At 41.2% G+C, this 27,833-nt stretch overlaps 1 protein-coding gene across 2 annotated transcripts in view; it reads left to right on the top strand.

Moving 5' to 3' along the window:
* FBN2 (fibrillin 2) overlaps nt 1–27,833 on the top strand; it is a 254,961-nt gene that overhangs the window by 139,157 nt on the left and 87,971 nt on the right. For both annotated transcript variants that reach the window (XM_048851711.2, XM_048851710.2), the window contains exons 21-30: nt 5,161–5,298; nt 8,328–8,378; nt 8,941–9,066; nt 18,657–18,884; nt 20,677–20,802; nt 23,410–23,538; nt 25,572–25,697; nt 26,246–26,371; nt 27,313–27,435; nt 27,584–27,709. In XM_048851711.2, coding sequence (XP_048707668.2) covers nt 5,161–5,298; nt 8,328–8,378; nt 8,941–9,066; nt 18,657–18,884; nt 20,677–20,802; nt 23,410–23,538; nt 25,572–25,697; nt 26,246–26,371; nt 27,313–27,435; nt 27,584–27,709 — 1,299 coding nt within the window. The remainder of the gene's footprint in view (nt 1–5,160; nt 5,299–8,327; nt 8,379–8,940; nt 9,067–18,656; nt 18,885–20,676; nt 20,803–23,409; nt 23,539–25,571; nt 25,698–26,245; nt 26,372–27,312; nt 27,436–27,583; nt 27,710–27,833) is intronic.

The following is a 27,833-nucleotide window of genomic DNA, read 5'->3' as shown; positions in this document are numbered from 1 at the left end:
GCCCACAAGCTTCCATTTTGTCACCCCACTTGTGCAATATTTATTTGAGGCCAGGAGGGGATCTTGTGAGAGGAGTTGAGCTGGAGTCCCAGTGGTGTTAGGATGACACAAAGCTCTAAGTCTCCAATTTGTTTGATCCTGATATAGCAGTTTCCTTGCCTTTCCAGTGCCTAGCTAAGATAGGAACCCGGATGAGAAAGATTTGTCAAACGCTCAGTCCAGAAAAGACAGAGATGATACTGGTTAGCAGGGAGAAGGAATTTAAGGAATTGAGAAGAGTTTATGATCGTTCCTCTGATGGGTTGGTGTGTCCACCTCTTAACCTTAGATTGCAAACCTTTTTGGTATCTTTGGACCCTGGACTTCTTAGATTCCCAGGTAGCAGAAGTGGCTGCATTTTGGGCCAGGAGGAGAGGGCGCATCTGTGGTTAGCTAAGAGGTTGTGTTCATTCCTTCATGTGAACCTCACCACACTCATCTGTGCGTTTTTTCTGATTATTTTTTAAGCTTTCTCATGTTTCCAGATACAACACTGATGTGAAATAATTAAGGGCCAATACTTATATTGATTTGGACCTTACTACAGAAGTAGTCCTGTTGATTTGTTTAGTATTATTTGGATAGTGAAGTCTGCTTAGCTTCAGTAATTGTGGCAGAAACTGGCCCTAAAGTGAACGGAAGACATTGTTTGGAAAATGAAAACAGACAAACATTGGTAGGAGGAGCCAGATATGGTTTAAACAATATATACATACATTCAATATATTAATAACTTAACCTGAAAGTGAGCATAATGGACCCAATGATGAAGTCCTCAAACAGGTAAAACTTCCACTGACTTTGATCTGGGTTCTGTCTGTATCAGGATTTAGACATTTATGTAACGATTAGAGTGTTTATGTAGAAGCAAAAGGGGTTTGAAGGCAGAGCAAAATTGACAAGTATGGATTTACAAAATTAGGACCTAATCCTATAATTTTTAGCCAGGCAAAATTGCCATTGGCTTCAGTGGTGTTGCAAGAAAGGCAATTTGACCTTGGTTATTCCTGTGTAAGGATTACAGGACATAGCTCTTTTATTCTGAAAAAAAACTTGATAAATGCTCTTGTCAAATATAAGTAGGCTTGAAAGGATTAGATTTTTGTAAATGTCTTGTAGATTTCAGTAAATGTCTGTAAACATCTATTTAACCCTACACACACAAACCAATGAAAAAATATTTCCATTGATGATGATCGAAATTTACAGACAGGCAAAATAAAACTGCTGCCTGAGAACTTTAGAGTTTGATTTTAAGGATATTTTGTATATTTTTGACATCTGCTGTTGACAATTTGTGTATTAATCATTGTAATGCTTTAACTTTTTGAATCTCAGCATCTGTCATTAAATAATTGTCTGACCCCCACACCTGTGAAATTTCCTGCAAATATGGAAATTGATAAAAACTGAAAAAATGCTTAAAATCAATATTATCTGTCAAAAATTCTGCCAAACCTAAATAGATGCCATTTCAAAAACAAATAGGCTAATGAAACAACTTTTCCCCCTGACCTCATGCCTACAATGAAAGGCCTGGGTCCTGAATGTACCAATACTCTCTTGCCCCATTGTTCTTTGCTGTGTGCTCCTGTCAGCTTTAAGAAAAGGAGTACTTGTGGCACCTTAGAGACTAACCAATTGATTTGAGCATAAGCTTTCGTGAGCTACAGCTCACTTCATCGGATGCATACTGTGGAAACTGCAGAAGACGTTATACATTAGACATCAACCCCAACGCCCCTACTCCACCCGCACCACACTGACAACATCCTCACCTTGTGTGGACTGGGCCGGGCTGGGGTTGGTGGTGGGATGGAGGTTGTTGGGGTCGTGGTGGGGTTCCTCGGGGGCTGCTTTTCCATGGGTCCGGATGGTGAGGATGTCGTCAGTGTGGCGCGGGTGGAGTAGGGGCGTTGGGGTTGATGTCTAATGTATAATGTCTTCTGCAGTTTCCACAGTATGCATCCGATGAAGTGAGCTGTAGCTCACAAAAGCTTATGCTCATATAAATTGGTTAGTCTCTAAGGTGCCACAAGTACTCCTTTTCTTTTTGCGAATACAGACTAACACGGCTGTTACTCTGAAACCTGTCAGCTTTGACACTAATGCAGGGGCGGGCAAACTTTTTGGCCCGAGGGCCGCATCAGGTTTCTGAAATTGTATGGAGGGCCAGTTAGGGGAGGCTGTGCCTCCCCAAACAGCCAGGCATGGCCCGGCCCCCGCCCCCATCCTACCTCCCTGCTTCTTGCCCCCTGACGTCCTCCCCACACCCCAGGGACTCCTGCCTCATCCAACACCCACTGTTCCCTGACGGCCTCCCGGGGACCCCTGCCCCATCCGCCCCATCCACCCTCCTGCTCTCGGCCCCCTGACCACCCCCAGATCCCCCACCCCTAATTGCCCCCCACCACCCCATCCAACCCACCCCCCTTCCTGACTGTCCCCCGGAACCCCTACCCCATCTGACTGCCCCTGGACCCCTCGCCCCGAATTGCCCCTGCCCCTAACTGCCCCCTACCACCCCATTCAACCCCCCCCTCCTTCGTGACTGCCCCCCGGGACCTCTGCCCCATCCACCCCCCCGTTCCCCGACTGCCCTCCGCCACCCCATTCAACCCCTCCTCTCCTTCCTGACTGCCCCCCCCGGGAGCCCTGCCCCCATTCAACCCCCATTCCCTGCCATCTGACCGCCCTGACCCCTGTCGACGCCCCTGACCTCCCCCCGAACTCCCCTGCCCTCTATCCAACCCCCCACTGCTCCCTGCTCCCTTACCGCGCTGCCTGGAGCACCGGTGGCTGGCAGCGCGGCTGCACCAGGACAGGCAGCCGTGCCGCGCAGCACAGAGTACCAGGTCAGGCCGGACTCTGCAGTCCCACCGCCCAGAAATGCTTCTCTGATATGACAGTAATGTGAAAGTGTATTGATAGAGTGAAAAAGAGATTCTAATGAGACTAAAATAAATAGACAAATACAGATATATTAGCATGATACTGGTCTCACACCAATTTTACTTTGGTGCTACCCCTGATTTATGCCGATATCAGAGATCAGAATCAGTCCTTATGACATGAGTGATCTGAGGGTTTTTTCTTTTTTTCTTTCCCTAATGATTAAGGATAAGATGAAGTCACAGAAGCCATGGATTCTGTGACTTTCAGAGCCCTCTGTGATATTTTCTGCTCAGGGCAACGGGGCTGGAGCTGTCAGTCCATGGGCCAGAGCTCCCAGCCACTAAAGGCGAAGGGGGCACCCAGAGCTGTCAGCTGCTGCAGGCAGTGCGGGCCCCAGAGCTCAGAGCCCCAGGGCTGTAGCAGAGGCCCCAGAGCTGTCAGCTGCCACGGCTGCGGGTGCTGGACCCCCCTGCCTCCCGCACCAGGGCTAGGGCTCTCATGACCCCACTCAGGGCTCAGGCTTCAGTTGTCCCCCTGCCAGAACCCCGGCCCTCTGATGATTTTTAGTAAAAGTCAGACAGGTCACGGGCTTCCGTGAATTTTTGTTTATTGCTTACGACCTATCCATGACTTTTCCTAAAAATAGCCATGAGAAAATCTTAACTTTACTAATGATGATAGAAGTTATTTAAAATGTAATTGTTACACACCACATGGCATTTAAGTGAAAATGTACAACAGTTGTGTTAGAATAATGCTAACGATATAGTACCAAAGCTAATTTTATTGTTTTAGTGCACCACTCCCAATGTATGCCAGACTGAAGCACTGTTGCTGAATTTCGCTATCACCCTAGAATGAATGGGTCCAGTTTATCTGTTCTGTGGAGCGGGGACTTTGGTCTCTAAAGGATGGCAGTTCTGCAGCTATCATAAACACTATGTTTTAAAAAGCTGCTTTTACTCACTGGTTCATTTTACTTTCACGTTAATAGTATTCCCAAATGAATGTATCCAGGGAGGACAATTTTGTAAATGGAGTTGTAGTCAGTCACCTACTGAGAAAGGAGAGTAGTATTTTTTTTTTCAAGATGGTGTACTTGACTGGTGGTATAAATGCTACATTGCCATTTTGAGAAATGTACACACAATAGGGATACTGTCATTTGTTCTCTTTTGAAATAACTTTCTATGCACTTCTGAGTTATGGTTTGTGAAATTCTGACACCGGTCAACCATAGTGCACAAAGCAGTAGGCTGCCATCTGCCTGTAGCATGGATATTTATTTATTTCAAGGTAGAATCAAAGAGATGCGAGTGGCAGAAAGAATGCTTTGATGCTGGGTAATAAATAACTTTCTCACCAGAAAAAAAGTCAGTGACTATCCTTTGTAAATTTTGTCTCTGCAAGAGAGATTGTGTAAAATAAAGGAAATTAACTCATAGGCTGAAATAAGGTAAGACCAGCAGGTTTTGGCTGGAAGATCCAGATGCAGCTGATATGAGGAAAATCACCTGCTAGCTGTATAATTTAAATCATTTTGACAATAGCAGTTTCTCAGATATACCACCAGAACAGTATTTGCTGGAGGATTTCTGCCTACAGTGGACAAAGGGATGCAAAATGCTTCTGATAGTGCTACTAAAAACAAATCTACACAAAATTCCTCTAAGGCAATCTCTTCTACACCTTTTAAAGGGCATGGCCTCCAGCTATTAATAGGCATGACAGGGTGAAGGACCCTGATTCCATTTTCCCCACTGGGGTGTCTAGGCATCGTTGGCAGCTCTAACAATACCGCACAACTTTGTGTTCTGGGAGCACAACAAACAATGGGTGAAATCCTGGTCCTATTAAAGTCAATGGCAAAATCCCATTGACTTCAGTAGGGCCAGGATTTACTTTGATTTTAAATGGATATAGGAAACATCAGAAGCTGGTCTATAACATTTTCTTTATGCCTACCCTTTTGAATATTTAAATCGTATTTGTGCTAAGAAAAATAATGTTATGACATAAGTTAACATCCTCTAACCATAGATATATTAAAGATTAATATTGGAGCATAGCGGTGTAGAGATAAATAAAAATACAGCTTAGTTCAGAGAAAAGTAGAAGAAATTGAATAACTCTTCCTTTTTGATAAATGTTCTTTCACCTTAAACAGATTTGAAAATAAAGTCTTTTTTTGATTAACAGTTCCCGTTCTTTTCTAATCCACTGCAGATAGTCTGAAAGGAACGTGCTGGCTGAACATCCAAGACAGTCGTTGTGAAGTAAACATTAATGGTGCTACACTGAAATCAGAATGTTGTGCTACTTTAGGAGCTGCTTGGGGCAGCCCTTGCGAGCGATGTGAACTAGGTATGGTTCTAGGCTGTAATGTCTTCCAGCTTTCAGGGGGAAGGATAGATGTATCACTGGGTAAAATAATGGTGCCTCAATTGAATCATCTTTCTCATCAGAGTATTTTCAGTAGAAGAAGAATAAAATGAGAACAGTTGGTTAGTGTAACTTTTAACCCTCACTGTGTGAAACCCTTTGTAAACCATGAAGTCTGCCCGTAAATTACATTTTTAATTGATTTCTACAAGGATGAGTTTTCATTCTCCCCATAGCGTGCCTGTGTGTGGGCAAGGTGAAGGTAGCAAAGAAGAGAAATATCTAGTGAAAAATCTGTATTCCTTCGGTTTCTTGAAGGGTCCAAAAATGCAGGTATTTAAAAACAAGCAACCTTTGTACTGACTCTGTTGCTGCTTTATACAGGGTTGTTTTAGCCATCTTGGTCCCAGGATGGTAGAGAGATGAAGTATGTAAGGTGATATCCTTTTTTGGACCAACTTCTGTTGGTCATAGAGACATACTTTCGAGCTTACACAGAGCTCTTCTTCAGATCTGGGAAACTAACTCAAACTAAGTTAAATACAAGGTGGAACATATAGTTGAGCATAAGTAGTTAACCATTCAGGGTGAAGTAGCCTGCTAACACCCCTCCAATCATGGATGGGTGGGGAGGAGGGAGGCAGCTGGGGGAGGCGGGTTGTTAGTGGATTATAGATTGTTATAATAAGTCATAAATCAAGTGTGTCTATTCAGTCTGTGATTCCACCTCGTGAAGTGTTCACCCATGGCTGATATGGTGTTTTTACCTTTTAGCATTTTCCAGTGAGAGTTCTTCTGAGAATGTACTGAGTGGTTTTTGCCTTGGTTCCCTTGTTTGGATATCTTGGGAAACATGTATAAGGTTCTTGGGGTGGATTCTTGGGGGATGAGTTTGTAGAGTTTCTCTTGGAGTTGTTTGGGGGAGGATTTTATGATATCCTTAAATTCCTGGTTAAATTGTGGTGTGGGATCTTCTCTGAATTCTTTATAGTAGGTGGTGTCAGAGAGTAGTCCATTAGCCTTGTTAATACAGTCATCGCGGTTGAGGAACCCAGGGACACCCACCATATCTGGCCACAGCAATCTTACTGAAGGAATATTGGGACTCATAGAAACCATCTTCAAACCACTCAACAGACAAAGGGCCAGTTTCCTCCAGGACACAACTGACTTTCTCCACAAACTCCACAACATTAACAACCTCCCTCAGAACACCATCCTTGCCACCATGAATGTCACCTCCCTCCCTGCACCAACATCCCTCACAATGATGGCATCGCTGGCTGCCTCAAATGTTTACACAACAATGGACAACTCTTAGATAGCCAGTGCAAACACATTGCCAAACTCATCCATTTCATCCTCACCCAGAACAATTTTACATTCGACAAAAAACACTTTTGGCCAAACCATGGGAACAGCCATGGGTACTCGGATGGCTCCGCAGTATGCCAACCTCTTTGTGTGCTGCCTTGAGGAAGAATTTTTGGACAAATGCACCATGCAACTACTGATATCGTTGAGATGCATCAATAATATTTTCATCCTCATTTCCACAACAACTTCAACAGCCACCACCCATCCATTGAACTCTCTCTGGAACTCTTCAACAGAAGCATCAGCTTCCTGGACATAACAGTCAGCTTCAACAATGGAACCCTGCAGACAACTACATACAAGAAACCCACATACACACCACAACATCTGTTTATCTAAAACCAGGCAGTCAGATACCACAGAATATGTTCCGAGAAAGTCAGGGATATACACCTTAACACACTCCAAACCACCTTCACCAAGGATACTCCACCAGAGAAGTAGATTGCATCATGGAGCAGGCCACCCAAATACCCTGAGGGAACCTATTTCAATACAGAAATAAAACCCTCTCTGACCATGCACTCCTAGTTGTCACTTACTACCCCACACTGGAACCCATATGGGGTAGCACCAAACAATTACAACCCATACTTAATGAGGACCCCATCCTGAAATAAATCTTTCCTGAACCCCTTCTTTTGGCCTTGAAATAACCCTCCCAACCTTTCCAAGCTCATCATCAGAAACAAGCTCCCCACAGACACACCAACTCAAAGCAGTACCAGATCCTGACAGAACAACAAATGCAAAAGTGGTGGACATATCTCCACTGCTACATTGATCAACACCTCCCTCAACACACCTCTCAAGATCAATGGGTACAACACATGCCTATCACAACATGCAGTGTACCTCATTCAGTACACAAAATGCCCCAATGACAACTATGAGGGTGAAACCAGACAACCATTACTCTGCCCCCCGACCTTTTCCCCCTTATGACTGGAGGGGTGTTCATGGACTATTTCACCTTGAATGGTCCCTTGAAATGTGTGTTAGTGACTTATGCTAAACAATCTGTTCCACCTTGTGTTTAGCTGTGACACTCTGAATATGTCTACACTGCAATTAGACTCCCAGGGCTGGCTCATGCTAGCTGACTCGGGCTCATAGGGCTCAAGCTAACGGGCTGCTTAATTGCAGTGTCGATGTTCAAGCTCAGGCTGCAGCCCAAGGCAGTGACCTTTCCATCTTACAGGGCTCTACAGCTCACCCACCTTGTTTCTCTACTATTGCTGCTTGCAAAATAGCATAATTTCTAAATCTCCGAGCTTAATATCCTCTGGGACTGGAGATTGAAAGCAGGAATATTGTCTGAGCTCCCGATGTGTGAAAAAGGAAGGATCACAGCAGTTGCTTTAAGGAGCAGGACAAATGGGAAAGAGACAGAATTAATTTATATGCCCTTGTATCATTAAGCTAGTCATGCCACTTGCTATTGAGACAACATCAGGGCATTTCTGCTCTTTCTTTTTAAATGAGCCCTTAATACTAAGAATATGCCACTGTTCCACTTTGTTAGGCCCTTAGTATAAATTTGAGGGGGGGAAAGGTCACAACATTTCAGATTATGATTAACTATTAAAGTCGTATAATTCTGAAAATAATTGTTCCTTTTTTTTTGTTTCCAGATGCAGCTTGCCCAAGAGGATTTGCCAGAGTTAAGGGAGTTACCTGTGAAGGTGAAGTAATTCTTTCTTACTCAGGAGTGGCACACTTTATCCGGTTTAAAAAAAAAAAAAAAAAGAGGATTCATTACATTACATCCCTGTTGTTGGAGAAGTTAATCAAATTGACATTTGGTGGCTGCCATTACAGTCAATGGTGACTGTTGGAAAGTGTTGCCCTATCCTAAGGTATTGGAGAAGCAAAGGAAATCAAGGAAATCTCTGTTCAGATGATACAGAGCAGATGGAAACTTGATGGGTCCAGCACCCTCGGTTTCCCCCTAAATAAACAGAATCTCTGTTACTTTATCCACCCTCACCCCCAGTGCAGGAGACCTTTCCACAAAAAAGGAAATATGGCTGGGGGTGTGTTTATACCATGGTGATTCACAGGTGTTGGAACAGCCCCCAGGAGGCTGCCAGGTGTAAGAAAGAACAGTCTTCAGATCCTAGTATTGTATAACTGAAAATGTTTTGATTGCCGTGACATAACTTTAAATCCTCAATAAAGCTGTAGCTACCTTAATAAATTAAGAATGCAAATTTAAACTTCTTTTTATGCTTCATTTCACATCAGATGTAAATGAGTGTGATGTTTTCCCTGGTGTTTGTACCAATGGACGTTGTGTTAACAGCAGAGGATCATTTCACTGTGAATGTCCAGAAGGCCTGACGCTGGATGGAACAGGTCGAGTGTGTTTAGGTAAAAACATGGTCACCTCTTACTGTTCCTTAGCTCTGTGACTGACTTCTCATGTTCTTTGCACAGTTTAAAATAGTCCTATAGTTTCTGGAATGCACTGTTCCTTGAAAGGTATTTTTTTTAAGTTCATGTTTATATTTTAATTTATGTCTGTTTAATACTCAACACTTCCGCCAGCTTAGGGAGGTCTATCTAAGAGGTGCTAAAGATAGACATATCTGGTTTAGGGCTTGTTTTCACTGCAGTGTTAGCTCAAGGTCTAGCTTGAATGTTGCCTCTACCCTGACTCCCTTGCACACACAAAAATCGCTCAGATGAAGAGGAGTTTTAAACTTGAGCTAGCTGGCCGGTCATAGGGTATGGGTTGAAGCTTGAGTACTGCTGATGCTCATGCTAGGAATGCAGTTGGGATGCAGCAGCTCTGTGCTGCTAATCCAAACACACTGCGCTGCTCAGGTGTTGTTTTGCGGTATGGCTGCTCTCACTTGAGGTAGGCTTATCTGAAAGGAGATGGCTTGTCTTTACTGCAGGGTTAGATCAAGTTTTTAGATTTCAGCATTTAGTCAACAGAAGAAACTGACGCTCTGACACAGAAAAGAAGACCTTTAGGTATCAAAAAATGTAAACCTCTGTGCTTTAAAAAATTAACCAGTTGAAGCTATATTATTCATTGCTTCTGTTAACGCCTTCTTTCTTGAATTAGTTGCAAAGCATGTCACACATGTGGCTCACAGGGGCTAAGGAACTCATGTTCAAGCATAGTAGTTACAGAGAAATCAGCACATTGTTCTTCCTTGTGGCTCAGAAGGAAATACTAAGTTTAATACATACTGCAGCTATTGTAGGCATGTGATTTTCCTAATCAATGAGTCAGTGTTAACATTACATTTTATAGTTTTCTAATGGCCAAATCTTGAACCTGTTAGCAAATCCTGTGGGATAGGACTTTGTCCCCTAGAATTGCAAAAGTGATGGGACATGTAATTTTTATCCGCAGTCCAGAAGTAGGGCATGGCACACCCTTGCAGAAAGGCCATAGCTTATACTTCTGGATTAGGGGAAGAACAGTGGACCTGATCTGTCTCTGCCTCATGTGCAGTGTGATACACATAGAGCCACACTGTTTTAGGACACCTAGACCTTCTGGAAGATTATCAGTTTCTATCTGGAAATTCAGGTTCAGAAAGCATCGTTCTGCTTTTGGCAGAATACGTTTTCAGTGCTCGGTAATCTGCACTGCCTGGCTGTCTGTTTCCAGGTGGAGTGTAAGGTAATGATTTGACCTATAATGTCCTAAAAGTCTTGGGACCTGCCTACCTGAGGGACAGCCTCTCTCTCTCCAGGTCATATTACCACAGTTATGATCAGAAAAAGCCTTTGATCTTGATTCTCCCCATTGTAAAAGATAGGGTCTGCTTGCAAAGCATTCTCTGTAAAGGACCCTTTCCTTTGGAATGCTCTGTCTCCCAAGGTCTGAAATAGTCTTCATATGTTGACATTCTTGGCATGCTGTGAAGCCCATCTGTTTTCAGGATGTTGATGAAGGGCTGAGAAGAGGCAGTTGAAGGTGGGATTTGCTTGGTGGGGGTTTTAGTCTGTACTGGTCATGTGAATGATGCAATCTAATGATGTAGGAGATGGGGTGTGCTGCTTTGGTTAATTTTTACTTTATACCTCCTTTATTATTATTGTTTTTAAATGTCTGTCCATGGTGCACAGAGCTTTCAATGTGCTCCATTTGGTGTGGAGTTTATATAAGACTGACATCTAAATAAATAAATATAGAAACTCTTTAGAACTCTACCATAAGGAAAGGGGCCTGTACCCATATCTCCTCATGGTGAGTTGTAGAGACTCACTGCAGCAATTCCAAACACTATGAGGGGAGTTCCTGGACACAAGGGTCTCTGTAGCTTTTGTATACTTTTGGTCCTGATTGCATACATATGCCTCAGGGTGCTGTATTAAAAACAGAGATAGTATCAGGAGTTGGATATGAAATCTGAAGTTGTTCCAGTAGAAATGAGAATATTTTTCAATGGATAGAAAAGGAACATTTTTTTCCATTAGGGAACCTGCATTTTACATAACCGAGAAGCTATAAAACCTGCATTCATATGCCCCAAACTCTTGTATCATATTAAATAAGACTTTTACCTTGTAATTTAAATGGACATTTATTGGCAAAAGCTTGGCAAAATATAGTAATGGACTTAGGTGATTTGTGATTAAGTACATGTTTAAATTAAAAGTCTGAAACATTTTCATGCCACACTCTTCACCTCTGTCCAACAGCTGTGAGCTTCACACTGCTGCTTGCAAATTCCCTGTTTGGAAATGGAACGGGACCAGTGGATGCAGATGGGGAAACTGGCAGCCAAAGAACTGTGCACTCTGTATAGATTCTGGAGTTTGTATGGCTTTAGTGGAGTTAATGCAGTTCTGGTGGCTGAAGTATGAAGAGCAACATTTTTACTATTTTCTAAGAAAGGAAAATTATTTTTTAAACTGAGCATTTTGTAGAAACCAGCTGATTTTCCTTTTTGGATTTTTGGCTTAGAGTGAAAAATGCATGTAGTTAAAAATTGAAATCAGGTTTCTGGCAGGTACCAGGGAAAATAATTTAAAATTAATTATTTTATTTCAATTTTTAGAATGTCTCAGCATGGATGACTGTGGCTTTCCAAGAGATTGTCCAAAGTGACATGCTCCAGTAGTTTTAAATTGTCCTAGCTTTTCAGCCACTTTCAAATTTGTGAGCTTATAATGCTTTTTGGAGGGCTCTACTGCTTTATTGTTATAGCCTTACGTTTGCCCTTTCTGAACGTTTCTCCTAGGGAGCCCGCATTCAGTTGGGAAGTAAGACAACCAGAATGTTGTTATAGCAGCTCAAAACATATTGAGTACATTTAAAAATGTAATCTCCAAAGAGAGAGAGAGAGAGAGAGAATTAGAAACAACATCCCATTTGGGAGTGGAGGTGGGGGACTTAATTAAGAGGGAAAATTCCACTTGTCAAGTCCAGGAAACAACAAAGTAAACCTGTGCTGGGCAAGTCAGCGGACTCAGGCAAGAGAAGTTTTCCTTAAAATTATTCCAGTATGGTACATTGGGGTATTGACTTGCCTTGGAGGCTGTGGACTGTTGATGAGGGTATAACAAGCTGGCTTACAGTTTCTGTTACCAGGTTTAGGGGGGTTTTCTTCATAGAACGGTATTTCCTCTGATATAGTGAACTTGAGAGAATATATATTTTATATGTATGCTTACTCTTAGTTTAATTTTTGTTTGTTTAGGGTGCTCCACATCCACTCTGGCCATTTATATAGGTTCCTGCTGGGGAGCTGAGCTCTTTTGAAAATCTGGCCCTTAAAGCTTGATTTTTTTACAGGACATGTGTAGAATGGTTACATGTATAATAAGCTCAAGGACAGGGAGGGACTGCAGTATTAATGGGAGCACTAATGCTCAGCTGCTTTGTCACTCCTGCATAGCAGCAGATGTAAGACTAGAGCAAGAAGTGCACTGCTAATCTTCTCATTAACTGGATAAGCAGTACACTTAGGATGTCTCTGACATGCCCATGCCCTATACCCAATCCATTTTTATCACAGTAAGAGAGCAGCAGCAAAAGCTTTTGAGACTTATTTTCAGTCATTTTAGAGGACTCTGCCTAGTGTTTAACCACACTTGCACCTATGTGTACTCTTCACTCAGGCTTGAAAGTGCAACCCACCTTGCACTCCCTACTCTGCATCACACTTGGATTTGCAGGATCAAGGCCTTCATATTTTCCTTTACTTTAAGAGCAGTTGCCATGCTTCAAGGAATTCCCCTCCACCCCCCATTAAAGACTGAAGTTGAGCAAGATGGCAATCCTGTTCGTTCTATGTTAGCTGTAGTTCTATTTATGCTATTAGTTAGCAGCAGCTGATGTGAATAAGTAATTTGCTTTTCAGGGGGAGAAGGGGAGTTGAAGATAATGTAGAGTATCTAAGGGTGAGGAATTGTTGGAGTGGGATTTGAGCTTTTGCATTGCCTGATTTGCTGGTAGTAGTTTATAGTGAATTATATGTTGCACTTTAGTAATTAATTCTGGGCATTAAATCTATTGTATCTTTAAGTTATTTTCACTTATAGCATGTGGCTTGGTGCTCTTTTTTTAGCATGTGTATATAAAAATCAAAGCTTTGATAAGAACTCAGATATGCATATAGTGAATGTTAATGTATCAAAGTAAAAGGAAATAACTCAAAATCTAATCTAGCAAATATGTTTGTTTCTGGTATGGACTTCCATTTTCCCATATTTGTTTGCTCACAGAAAATCAGGATGTGTGTGTGTGTAATTGGCATCTTTATGTAGTTTTGTACAGTAGGTTTGGCTTAGACTTTTTTCCATGCTTGGTAATGTTATTCCCAGCATCTGTAGGAAAGGTTACAAGGAGCAGTTTGATGCTTGCAATTGGTGGATGGAGGTGAGAACTGATAGGAGTGACTTTGATTTTAAAACAATATATATTACAACCTTATCTTAAGTCCACCACTTCATTTTGCCAGGGTTTAACCAATAAATGCCAGTTTAAATTCCATGGCATAAGTCTTCTGTTAGACTACCTAGGCAATTTGGGCTACATGATGCATTCCTGAAGTAAGTTTACTTGCTGCAAACTGCTTAATGTACTACAGTGGTTTTAATAAAAAGAAAACAAGTACTTGTGGCACCTTAGAGACTAATCAATTTATTTGAGCATAAGCTTTCGTGAGCTACACGAAAAGCTCATGAAAGCTTATGCTCAAATAAATTGGTTAGTCTCTAAGGTGCCACAAGTACTCCTTTTCTTTTTGCAAATACAGACTAACACGGCTGTTACTCTGAAACCAGTGGTTTTAATGAAAGCAAGTATGTATTAGCAATGTGGTCGCTCGGTCACATGAGCAGAAAATAATTATACATCTTGAGGGGGCATGGAAACCATGAGGATTACATTTCCAGTTCTTACATTTGTGCTGTAAATTGTTTTAAATCAAGATGCATATACAGGAAATTTACACAGGAAATTTATATTATTTTGAAGGATTTGCATGGAAAATATATCTATAACTCATCTGTGTCATTTTTAGCTCTTCCATCTTCTCTCATCAGTTCTTCATTTCCCCTGTTGAGCATTAAAAAAGCCAGACAATGCTTATTAAAACCTAATTCCTGGTCTAGTCTGTCATATGACCAATTCATACAACATAGTTTGTTTTGGAGCTGTAGATTGGTTTTCTCTCCATATCAACAGTGCTCTTTGTATCCTAGTCTGAGTTGTGTTACTTACACAGTGCGTTTGTCTTCATGTTTTGCCTTGCACACTGAAACTGTCCCCCTTTTCTGTAGAATACACGGTTTCTTAAGGTCTAACCTAATTCCCATTGATGTAAATGAGTATCTTTCCATTAACTGAAGTCAGTGACAAAAGTTCTATTGGCCTGAATGGGCATAGGAGCAGGCCCTTAGTACTTACACTATTCTGCAGTTGCTAAATCATACACTGGTACTGGCAGAGTTCTGGAATGCTAACAGAGCATTGTCACAGATTTGTTCATCAGGTTTCAATCTGGATGTTTAGAAAAGTAAATCTGGGAGGAATCCGAACTGGAAAGGGAAATCAATAAAATTAAATGCAGGATTATGAGTTCAGAAGAGTCAACCAGACCTTTTTTGCTCTGTTGAAAAAAATAAAGATGTAGGTTAATAACAAACTTTGGAATATGCTGTTATGTATTTTCTTGAAACTTCTATAACTCAATGCAGAGATTTGATAAGCCCCCTGCCGTGCCCTTTGGGCTTATACAGCTAGCCAGATACCTCTAGGAAATGGGTATTTCCAGTATGCTTGGAATCAGTACGTATATGTGGATGTCTTGGTGATGACGAATCTTTCAGTAAACTTCTGAACAATATCATAGAGGCTTACAGTAGTGTGTTTTCAACATTTCTATTACGAACACTATTTGTCAGGTATTCATGACTTGGACTTAAAAGTTCCCCTCCAGGCTAGAAATGAACATTTAGCGGCTTAGCTATAAAATGCGTTTTTTATATTGATTTAATCCTTTAAATTAAACAACTTTCTTAAAAAAAATTTGAGTTATTTCTTGGCATGAAAAAATGCATAAGAAATTTGTGAAAAGAGGGAGACATTCTGACATGCTTTACTGAGAGATTTTTGGCATGTTTGGTGTGTATAACACTGTGCAGCTTATTTTTAATGGGTGAAACAGGTAAGCTTGGAAAAACGTACACATGCACTTTCTGCCTTAAAATACGCGCGCACACACACACACACACACAACTACATATGTAAATTAGAGATGTAACGCTTCTCTAGATAGTATAGTATGCAGATGTAGATTTTGTAGGTCCAATTGGTGTATGTACCTTTTTGGTAGATCCACCCATTTGGATACACATTAGAAAATTTGTCCCTAAATGTGAACTTCCATTAAAGTATTCTAGGGTTTTGTTTTGGGGTTTTTTTTTGTTACTACTTTGAGTTATTAACACAAGGCCAACAAAACCTAGCAGAACCTGCACCAAATTTTGCTTAAACCTGTATCTAAAATCTTCTGAATTCTTCATGGTATTAATCCAATATCACCAATTTTAAAGAATAGCTGATTTTTACTATATATGCCATACCATATTTATAAATTAGAGTATCTTTGAACCGTGAATAAATATACTTCTGCTTCCTACCAAATACACACAATCAACGGAGCACATTCATATCATGGCAACACTATATCTTGATGTTGTAATAATGCAAAGGTCATAACATTTGCATTTTCAGAGTAACAGCCGTGTTAGTCTGTATTCGCAAAAAGAAAAGGAGTACTTGTGGCACCTTAGAGACTAACCAATTTATTAGAGCATGAGCTTTCGTGAGCTACAACTCACTTTATCGGATGCATACCGTGGAAACTGCAGCAGACATTATATACACACAGAGATCATGAAACAATACCTCCTCCCACCCCACTGTCCTGCTGGTAATAGCTTATCTAAAGGTATTACCCATAACTATTTCACATTTGGGGACAATGTATACCTTCAGATCAGCGGCACTGCTATGGGTACCCGCATGGCCCCACAGTATGCCAACATTTTTATGGCTGATTTAGAACAACGCTTCCTCAGCTCTCGTCCCCTAAAGCCCCTATTCTACTTGCGCTATTTTGATGACATCTTCATCATCTGGACCTATGGAAAAGAAGCCCTTGAGGAATTCCACCATGATTTCAACAATTTCCATCCCACCACCAACCTCAGCCAGGTCCAGTCCACACAAGAGATCCACTTCCTGGACACTACAGTGCTAATAAACAATGGCCACATAAACACCACCCTATACCGGAAACCTACTGACCGCTATTCCTACCTGCATGCCTCCAGCTTTCACCCTGACCACACCACACGATCCATCGTCTACAGCCAAGCTCTGCGATACAACCGCATTTGCTCCAACCCCTCAGACAGAGACAAACACCTACAAGATCTCTGTCAAGCTTTCTTACAACTACAATACCCACCTGCAGAAGTAAAGAAACAGATTGATAGAGCCAGAAGAGTTCCCAGAAGTTACCTACTACAGGACAGGCCTAACAAAGAAAATAACAGAACGCCACTAGCTGTCACCTTCAGCCCCCAACTAAAACCCCTCCAACGCATTATTAAGGATCTACAACCTATCCTAAAGGATGACCCAACACTCTCACAAATCTTGGGAGACAGGCCAGTCCTTGCCTACAGACAGCCCCGCAACCTGAAGCAAATACTCACCAGCAACCACATACCACACAACAGAACCACTAACCCAGGAACTTATCCTTGCAACAAAGCCCGTTGCCAGTTGTGCCCACATATCTATTCAGGGGACACCATCACAGGGCCTAATAACATCAGCCACACTATCAGAGGCTCGTTCACCTGCACATCCACCAATGTGATATATGCCATCATGTGCCAGCAATGCCCCTCTGCCATGTACGTTGGTCAAACTGGACAGTCTCTACGTAAAAGAATAAATGGACACAAATCAGATGTCAAGAATTATAACATTCATAAACCAGTCGGAGAACACTTCAATCTCTCTGGTCACGCAATCACAGACATGAAGGTCGCTATCTTAAAACAAAAAAACTTCAAATCCAGACTCCAGCGAGAAACTGCTGAATTGGAATTCATTTGCAAATTGGATACTATTAATTTAGGCTTAAATAGAGACTGGGAGTGGCTAAGTCATTATGCAAGGTAGCCTGTTTCCTCTTGTTTTTTCCTACCCCCCCCCCAGATGTTCTGGTTTAACTTGGATTTAAACTTGGAGAGTGGTCAGTTTAGATGAGCTATTACCAGCAGGAGAGTGAGTTTGTGTGTGTATGGGGGTGGGGGGGATGTGAGAAAACCTGGATTTATGCAGGAAATAGCCCAACTTGATTATGTAAAGAGTTGTCACTTTGGATGGGCTAGCACCAGCAGGAGAGTGAATTTGTGTGGGGGGGTGGAGGGTGAGAAAACCTGGATTTGTGCTGGAAATGGCCCACCTGTTGATCACTTTAGATAAGCTATTACCAGCAGGACAGTGGGGTGGGAGGAGGTATTGTTTCATATTCTCTGTGTATATATAAAGTCTGCTGCAGTTTCCACGGTATGCATCTGATGAAGTGAGCTGTAGCTCACGAAAGCTCATGCTCAAATAAATTGGTTAGTCTCTAAGGTGCCACAAGTACTCCTTTTCTCTTCACAATGTGTATGATAATCAAGGTGGGCCATTTCCTGCACAAATCCAGGTTCTCTCACCCCCTCACCTCCCTCCAAAAACCACACACACAAACTCACTCTCCTGCTGGTAATAGCTCATCCAAAGTGACCACTCTCCCTACAATGTGCATGGTAATCAAGGTGGGCCATTTCCAGCACAAATCCAGGTTTTCTCACCCCCCCCCCCCTTTTTCCCGGGGAGACACACACACACACACACAAACTCACTCTCCTGCTGGCAATAGCTCATCCAAACTGACCACTCTCCAAGCTTAAATCCAAGTTTAACCAGAATGTCTGGGGGGAGGAGGGGGTAGGAAAAAACAAGGGGAAATAGGCTACCTTGCATAATGACTTAGCCACTCCCAGTCTCTATGAAGTGAGCTGTAGCTCAAGAAAGCTCATGCTCAAATAAATTGGTTAGTCTCTAAGGTGCCACGAGTACTCCTTTTCTTTTTGCTAACATTTGCATTGAAACCTTGTGATCTGCACCTCTCTGGAGATACTTTTACTCAGTGTGAAACAATACAAATCTAGAAATCCATCAATAATGTAACATTAACAACAATACATATGCATCTGTGTAGTTCGTATGATGGAATAGCAAGCACGCATGTTGGTGTCTCAAGCACAGATCTGATCTTGTACTCTCTCTCCCTAGATCTATAAAAGGCTGAACATCATGCATGCATAATTAAAAAATAACTGTTTATAGAAAATTCAATAAATTTAGCAAGGTTACTCTGTAACATGGTATAATTGCCTTTGTTGTATGAAATGTGCAGATATCCGCATGGAGCAATGCTACCTGAAGTGGGATGAAGATGAGTGCATTCAGTCTGTACCGGGCAAGTTTCGTATGGATGCCTGCTGCTGTGCTGTTGGTTCTGCTTGGGGCTCAGACTGTGAGGAATGTCCTAAGTCTGGCACCAAAGAATATGAAGCTTTATGCCCTAGGGGACCTGGCTTTTCGAACAGGGGAGATGTTCTAACTGGCAGGCCATTTTATAAAGGTAAAATCCATACTTCGCTGCACATAGCTTACTGGAGTTGAAAACGGGTGTTATTTGTATCTGTCAATCCTTAAAGGGAAAACACCAAGGTTTGTATGATTAGAGATGTTATCAATTATATAGCATTAAAATTAAAACATAACAAATATTAGTTCAGATAGTCATCTCCTTCCCCTCCATATGGGGAATGTGTTTTGTGGCAGCATTCTGGATATACTGGAATGGGGGTAAGATGAGAGTCTGGGAAGCCAAGTCAAGGCAAGAGATTAGGACGTAGTCACGGTTCTTGAGCATGTGAGTGGAGAGGGATGGATATGTTTTGGAGATGATGATGTAGAGGAAAAACCTGCAGGATTGAGCAACAGCATCCATTTTGGATGAGAAGGAAAAAAGTGGCTGAGATGATACTGAAGCTGAATATTTTGGTTAGAGAAGATAGTGAAGACAGTACCAGCAGTGATAGAGAAAGGAAGGAGAAGGCCACTGCCCTTCCCCTCTGCATGCTGCCTAAGTGGCTCTTGCTTCATTCTCAGACTGAGAGGGTTGGAAACTGCCTAAGGAGCTGGAGATGAGATATTTATTGATGCCCGAGTGAGGCCTGGGTTGGGGAGGGAGAAATGTGGATTGTTACATTCTTGGAAGGTATATGTGTGGCCAGAAGTGGGGTTAGAGGGGATGGAGGTGAGAGGTAAAAGAGGACAGAAACACTAGTTTCTCTGTCCCACAGAAAATTAAAGACTTGAAGTAATAAGGATATTCTCACCTTTTCTATCCTGATTTCATTTTTATAGAGATGAGATATAGGTGAGATCATTCTGAAATATTTTTGAACAAGCAAAGCCTTTGTCATGAAAAAAAACATATTGTTTGGAGGAACTTTAACATTTTGTCATTATGCATAACCATTCATCAGTTCTGATATTTAATTGTTACTGTCCTTACTCAGGTAAAACTATTAAATTCAGTGGAAGTTAGCCTGAACAAGGATTAAGCACTAGTATTTTGTCCAGAATTTAGCTCTGCTTTTCTGTGCCTATTGTTTTCTCTTGTACTTGTACCAGCACTTTCCTCTGCACATACTGATGTCTCCAGGCTACAGTTTGGTTCCATAAAATGGATGCTTCTTAGTTAAGGGTATTCATCCAGTAGAATGGTACCTATAAGTAATGTGTAGTGCTCATCAGAATGTGTTTAGGGCCTGAGTGGCTCTTGTGTGTACACAAAGAGCCTCTTTTATAAGCCCTGTGGAAGGTCTGTTACAATTGCAGTCCCTGTGCTATGGAGAATGTGAGGACTGCTCGCTCCATACATTGCAAGGGACTATTTTGCCCCAACGAGGAGTGAAAGTATGGGACTATAACCCCCGCCACTCCACTGTACTAGTCTGCAAAGCTGCTAAAAAGTCCTCATTTGCTCTGGGAATCTCGGAAAGAGTTTCAGGGAGCCACAAACTTTCTCACCAAGTTACACCTGGGCTGGCATGGCTCCTCAGTGCTTCTTTCTCAGGCTGTGTTTTATAGGCACAGTTTATTGCACAGGGTTTCCTCATTCCCTTTCCTGCTTTGTTTTGAATTCACAAACTCACAGTGGTAGCTGAAGTTCAGTTTCTAAAAAAGAATGACTTTCAGCAGCAGGAATGAAGCGACAATGTCTTATGCACTGCCAGGTTTATTTTGTGAGATAACAAAACGGTGTTCAGTATACACTGTGTAGAAATGAATGGGAAATTACCACTCTTGACACAGTTTCCTTGTTAATCATTTAAATGTTCTGTTTTATTTTTTTTTCATAGATATTAATGAATGTAAAGTGTTCCCTGGTATGTGCATGAATGGCAAATGCAGGAACACAATTGGAAGTTTCAAGTGTAGATGTAACAGCGGGTTTGCTTTAGATATGGAGGAAAGAAACTGTACAGGTAAGTCTTACATTTTCCCCGGTGTTTAAAGGAAGCTGCATCCATTTTGCTCACTATCCAGACCTTGCAGTTCTTGGGAGTTTTCCCCTAGTAAGAAAGGCAAAATTCGGCTGTTAGTGTGAACATCTTGAGCTTCTCTTTCAGTGAGGGATTCTCTAATAATTGTGTCTTCTGATTTATTCTCATACACCAAAACTTTGTTAAATTACTGTTAAAGTTGCTTGAGTCAAACTCCTTGAAATGAAATCACTAAAATTCAAGAAAATCACCAGTTAAGGCAATATTAACATCCCTTACCACCTAGGCATCGTAATACCAGGTGGACTCAGAGACTCCTTACTTCCACCACAAACTCACTTTCATTTGCAAAATGCAACCACTCAAAATGCTTATGTCCAGTTCCTTACAATCATGCTCACATATGACATCAGGCATGATACTGACAGACATGTAATATGTATTATTGGTACTTAAAAAAAATCTGAAGTCAGAGTTAAGCTAGTAAGCTTGTGTGATTGAGGACCTGGATGTGTGCATTGTGAGGGATTGGAAATGAAAGCGGTTTTATTCTGGAGCTCAGGAATCTCTGTGTGTGTGTGTTTGGGTTGTTTGATGTGTGTGTAGTAAGGCACGTGAGGTTGGTCTGGATGTTAACGTTCTCTTTCCTGGTGTTTTCCTTGGTTTTCTAGTGATTGTATTTTTAAGTTAATGAGAGGTCAGAGAACATTTTTTCACAAAAGTTTTTTTTTTTTCCCACTTTTTCATCGACATTTTTTTCAGATGAACATTTTCTTTCTGACCAGCTCTAGACTTAATGATCTTTTAATGTGTGTTTGTGTTTTAAATTACTAACAAAATGGGATTAGTGGGCAAAATCTGCAGGAGGCCAACCGTGCAATGACATGAGAGGCCCACTGCAGTGAATTTCTGTTCTGCAGACTTCTGCATGTGGTATATGAATTACTGTTGTGTTACACAAAGGGGAGCGAGAGGGAATGAAATGGAGGAAAAAGGGAGAGGATTTTATCCATGGTGGAAGTGTAAAAAATGTGTGAAGTGTTCAAAGATTCCCTCTTCTCTCTGTCTCCCCATGTCCCTCCTCATCCCTGCCTCCCCAGCTCCATGTGTGTGTCTGCCTCCTGCAACTCCTCTATAAACACTTGAATTTGTGCATTCCTAGTTCTCTGAACCACCTATCCAGATACCTCCTCTCTACAGTTCCCTGACCACTTCCCTACCTGATGCCCACAGCCCCCATTGTGTCCCATATGCTCTATTCCCGTCTTCTTCACCCCATCTTCCTTGGACCTCGTGGAGATCTACACCAGTTCTCTGCTTCCCAATCCTCCACACTTCTCTGGGGCTCTTCCATTAATCAGTTCAATGTTTTCATCTATCTATAACCCTGTTTTCTGATTTCTATTCCACTTGTAAACTTTTTATAATTTTCCATTGTTTTACACATTTTTACAGTATTTAAAAATCATTTAAAAAAGAGACTTCTGTATATTAAAATAATTAATGGGACCAAGGACTGAGGGTATAGTGGAAAGCACGAACCAGGGAGCCAGTCTGGGTAGAAGGATTGGAGAATCGGGTGAGGCAGTTGGCTAATGAGAAAGGCAAGCAGTCTGGCCATTGGGCTGAGGAGTCAGTGAGGAGCATGTTGCTCAGCTGTGCTCCCCAGTCCTGCACATCCTGGTACCCTGCATCCCTCACCCTGTTGTATACCCTCTTCAGACCAACTCCTCAGCTGCCCACCTTGCTTCCCTGGCTCCTTAAATGGAGCCCTTCCAATCCATTAATGCTTCCACCTTCGTTTTCGACAAATGTGCTGTGGTTCACTGGACCAAGCTGCATATTTAGACATGACTAATAAAGTACAGCAATCCAAAAGAGACATTAAACTGCAAATCTAAATGTGAAAAGAGTCATTTTAACTTCCTAACTTCTAAAGAAGTGAACCAATATACTTATAACTTTCTAGAAAATTAACTTTCTATCTAGGAGTAAGTGCTGTGAGTTTAGATATTCCTGATTTTGCTTACATAATATATGAAAGTAATCTCCATATTACTGTAAATCGAGGGCTTTGGAGCTGTGCTCCGGCTCCGCTCCATCTCCAGGCAAAAACCTGCAGCTCCACTGCTCTGGAGCAGCTCCGCGCTCCAGCTCCGGGCTCGGCTCCAAAGCCCTGTGTAAATCTCAATGCCTCTTTAGCTATAGAGTCAACTGACACCTCCATAATAATGACAATTCCAAGAGGGGTGATGATAATTAGAGTTTTTCTATAACTTTGCAATTCTTGGTATGGTGCCTATTGCATAAATATCATGCCATCAAAAATATGATCCGAAAATGATACCTGATGGAAACCCACTTGTCACAAGGTTTCAGATCTAACTTAGATTTCTGAAGTCACCTTGTTCCAAATCTTCAAGGACTCACTTTATCACTGAATCATTCTTTTAAAATATTAAATGAAATATTTGAATGGCCACGAGTACACTTCAGATTTCACTGGCATGAGTCACTTCTCCATTTGCATGTAAAGCAGGATTCACTTTAAACTGTTTGATTTTTTTCTCTTCATTTAATGTAAAATAGACATTGATGAGTGTCGTATCTCCCCGGACCTCTGTGGAAGTGGTACCTGTGTCAACACTCCAGGCAGCTTTGAATGTGAATGCTTCGAGGGCTATGAGAGTGGATTTATGATGATGAAGAATTGCATGGGTAAGCGTTGTCAGAATGTATTGCAGTCCTTCCATTTACTATTTTGGAGCCTGATATTTTAAACTATGTGCACTAATGCACACTTAATTAGTATCCATAGTTACTGTGACTGCATGTATAAATCAGGTCTGACCATGCACATATGTGCAGTTAACGGTACAAATACCTGTATTGTGCATGCAGTTATGGTAATCGTCTACATGAATTAGGTATACAATTCCCTGCACACATTTTTGCACATGCACATATTAAGGAATCATAGAAATATAAATCTGGAAGTACCTTCATGAGGTCATCTAGTCCAGTACCCCAAACTGAGGGAAAACAAGTACCACTAGACCATCCCTGGCAGGTGTTTGTTTAAACTGTTCTTAAAACCTCCAATGATGGGGTTCCACAATCTCCCTTAAAATTCTATTTCAGTGCTTAACTATCCATATAGTTAGAAAGTTTGTCCTAATATCTAACCTAAATCTCCCTTGCAGCAGATTAAGACTGTTATTTCTTGGCCTACCTTCAGTGGACATAGGAAACTACTGATCACCATCCTCTTTATAACAGCCTTTAACATATTTGAAGACTGTTATCAGGTCCTCCCTCGGTCTTCTTTTCTCAAGACTAAACGTGCCCAGTTTTTTAAATCTTTCCTCAGGTCAGGTTTTCTAAACGTTATTAGTTTTGTTGCTCTTCTCTTGACTCTGTCCAATTGTCCACATCTTTCCCAAAGGGTGGTGCCTACAACTGGACACAGTACTCGAGCTGAGGCCTCACCAGTGCCTACTGGAGTGGAACAATTACCTCCCATGTCTTACTTACAACACTGCTTTTAATTTTCCTGAGAATTATATTAGCCTTTTTCGCAATTGATTTTTATTTCCTAAGTGAAGTACTTTGCCCTTGTCTTTATTGAATTTCATTTTGCTGATTTCAGACCAATTCTCTAATTTGTCAAGGTTGTTTGAATTCTAATCCTGTCCTCCAGTGTGCTTGCAACCCCTCCCAGTTTGATGTCATCTGCAGACTTATAAGCATGCTCTCCCCTCCATTATCCAAGTCATTAATTAAAATATTGAATACTAGTGGACCAAGGACTGTCTCTTGTGGTACCTCACTAGATACATCCTCCCAGTTTGAGAGCAAACCATTGATAACTACTCTTTGAGTACAGTCTTTCAACCACCTATGCACCCACCTTATGGTAATTTCATCTAGGCCACATTTCTGGAGTTTGCTTATGAGAATGTCATGGAGGATTGTGTCAAAAGCCTTACTAAAATCAAAATAGGCATCTACAGCTTCCCTCCCATCCACTAGGCCAGTAACCCTGTCAAAGAAGAAAATTAGGTTGGTTTGGCATGATTTGTTCGTGACAAATCCATGCTGTCTATTACTTATTACCCTATTATCTTCTAGATGCTCACAAATTGTTTGATAATTTGTTCCAGTATTTTTATAAGTATCCAAATTAGGCTGACTGGCTTATAATTCCCCTGGCCCTCTTCTTCTGTCCCTCTCCTTCCCCGCCCAAGATAGGTGTTATGTTAGCCCTCATCTATCCTCTGGGAGTTCTCAAAGATAATTGGTAACAGTTCTGAAATTGTTTAAGCACCATAGGATGAATTTCACCAGCTCCTGCCAATTTAAATCCATCTAACTTTCCTAAGTATTCTTTAACCTGTTCCATCCGTACACTGAATTTACCTAAATATGTTGTTTGGTTAATACTCTGATTGGTGAGCATTCAAACAGAAATTGTCTTTGCCTGCTTTCTGTTCCTTTCAGAATATCTCCTTCTGAATGATTGAACTTCATAGTAATTTCTTACAAAACAGGAGAGTAGAACTCATTCAAGAGCCATTACTGTACAATTTAATTGCTTACCATATTACAGGAGGTGGAGAAGAGCAGTAATTACTTCATTTTAGCCTCTTTGTGAGCCTCAGAATCTGAATTACCTCCTAATGCTGACAGTTGCTTTTCCCTTCTTTCCCCCTTCATTAAGTTCCTTAAATGCCTGTCATGTTTCCTTTCAGACATAGATGAATGTGAACGTAACCCTCTCCTTTGCAGAGGTGGCACTTGTGTGAACACAGAAGGCAGCTTTCAATGTGACTGTCCTTTGGGACATGAGCTATCACCATCACGTGAGGATTGTGTGGGTGAGTTTGTTACCTGAGGATGGCATGTATCTGTGGTATAAAAGCTCCTTGTGACTGACAAGGATGTGGCTCCAGGAATATCTACACATTCCTGTCCTTCCTTGTTTCTGAATTCCTTCAAATTGAAACCTCAGGGCTTGACACTGAAAAGTCCTCAGTACACTAAGCATCCATTGACTTCAATGGGAATTGAGGGCACAGAGCACCTTGCAGGAAATGTTCTGCACTTCACAGGAGTGGACTTACAGAAATTATAAAAGAATCTTGTCAACTTTCAATTAAAATACATAAAAGCACAGAGTAAACTGCACAAAAATTGGTTCCTTTAGGAAATGTAGCTCTCCTCTCCATGTGCGTGGAGTACATTTTTGCTTTTTCACCTCTTCTATGAAATATCACTTGTTCAGTTGCAGTGTTGTTTTGTTACGTAGTTACTTCCAGGGATAATTTAAAGTATAGTCTCCGTCCATGCTTCCTTAGTGGCTCTGGCATTCCAGCAGCCATTTTTGAATGGTAAGTAATTGAACTGAGCAATTCTTCTTTTTCAGATATAAATGAATGCTCATTGAGTGATAATCTCTGCAGAAACGGCAAGTGTGTGAACATGATTGGAACATATCAGTGTTCCTGTAACCCCGGATACCAGGCCACTCCAGATAGACAAGGCTGCACTGGCAAGTGTTGAATGCCTCCACCTTCATACTTTTATGTCATCTCTCTTTACATTTAATTTCCTGTTAAAACCAGTCAGAGCCAGCTTTTGTCACTATCCAAAGCAGCAACTCTTGGGACCCTCTCTACTCCAAGAGTTATGAAAAGAGCAGATTGTTTCAGTTTAAATATAGAGGAAAGAAGAGTGTGTTGCCATGCTGCAAAACCTCTGCACAACAGTGTGAGGAAAAAGCATTCTCATGATACTAATCCAGTCAAATCTCAAAAGATTTAGCTAAAGTCCAGATGGTGGTGGTCAATTTTATTCACTGATCAAAAACAGCAAGGGGTCCCATGTCACTGCTTTTGTTACTGATTTGCCCCATTATCCCCTTCCCCATCACATGTGGTACATACAGATTTTTTAAATGCAGCACTGTCACTGTAAATACTTTGATGGGAGAGTCTTTCTGTGTTTTATAACTGCGATTCTGTAGTTTAACCTTTGTTTATAGCACTACTGAGTTATAATAATTGGTAGTATGCATGTACTGTTAGGTTACCTAACTGAAGGGTTTTGACACAAATTTGTGGTATGGTTCAATGCTTTCACCTAGAGGTCTTATTAGAGTCTCTCAAATTTTCTTTCTACAATGTCTTCTGGTACCTTGTTTCCTTTCAAGTTCTCATCTTTACTTTCTTTGAATATTAGAGCAAGAAAATCAACAAATATCAACAAAAACAATGCCTAAAAACAGTCACTTGCTTCTATAGATAAAAATGAGTCATGAAGGAGGGAGGGCTAACTAAACTGTAAATCAGTGATATAAAGTGAGAATAGAAATTCAGAATGAGCTCATTTTTTTAAAATAATTCCCTTGCTAAATAAAATGGCAAGCAAAGATGACTTCTCCTTGTGAAAACAGAGTTGTCAAATAATGTAGTCCAAATATTATTTTCCCAGATATCGACGAATGTGTGATCATGAATGGAGGCTGTGACACCCACTGCACTAACTCAGAGGGCAGCTATGAATGTAGTTGCAGTGATGGCTATGCTCTCATGCCAGATGTGAGAACATGTGCAGGTAAGCGAGGGGATAAAACAACATTATAGTATTTTCATGAGACTTCATTTTAAAAAATTCTTACATCATATCTTGCAGCAAAACAAAACATATTATTTTAGCAGATCCTTATCTGTATGTGCTGTACAATGATCTACTTTCATTCCAGATATTGATGAATGTGAAAACAACCCAGATATCTGCGATGGTGGGCAGTGTACTAATATTCCAGGAGAATATCGCTGTCTTTGTTATGATGGCTTCATGGCTTCTATGGACATGAAAACCTGTATTGGTAAGTACCTACAAGTTATATTTTAGCAGTTATGTTGTTGTGTGCATTTCCTGATGAATCACTACAAGCAGAATCAAATTGTGTAAGAAAAAATTGCTGAAAACAAAAATTTATAGTTTTGCTT

This window comes from Caretta caretta, chromosome 5 (genome assembly GCF_965140235.1).
Source record: "Caretta caretta isolate rCarCar2 chromosome 5, rCarCar1.hap1, whole genome shotgun sequence".
Taxonomy (NCBI): domain Eukaryota; kingdom Metazoa; phylum Chordata; order Testudines; family Cheloniidae; genus Caretta; species Caretta caretta.
The sequence above is the reverse complement of the archived record's forward strand: the minus strand, read 5'-3'. Positions and strand labels throughout refer to the sequence as shown.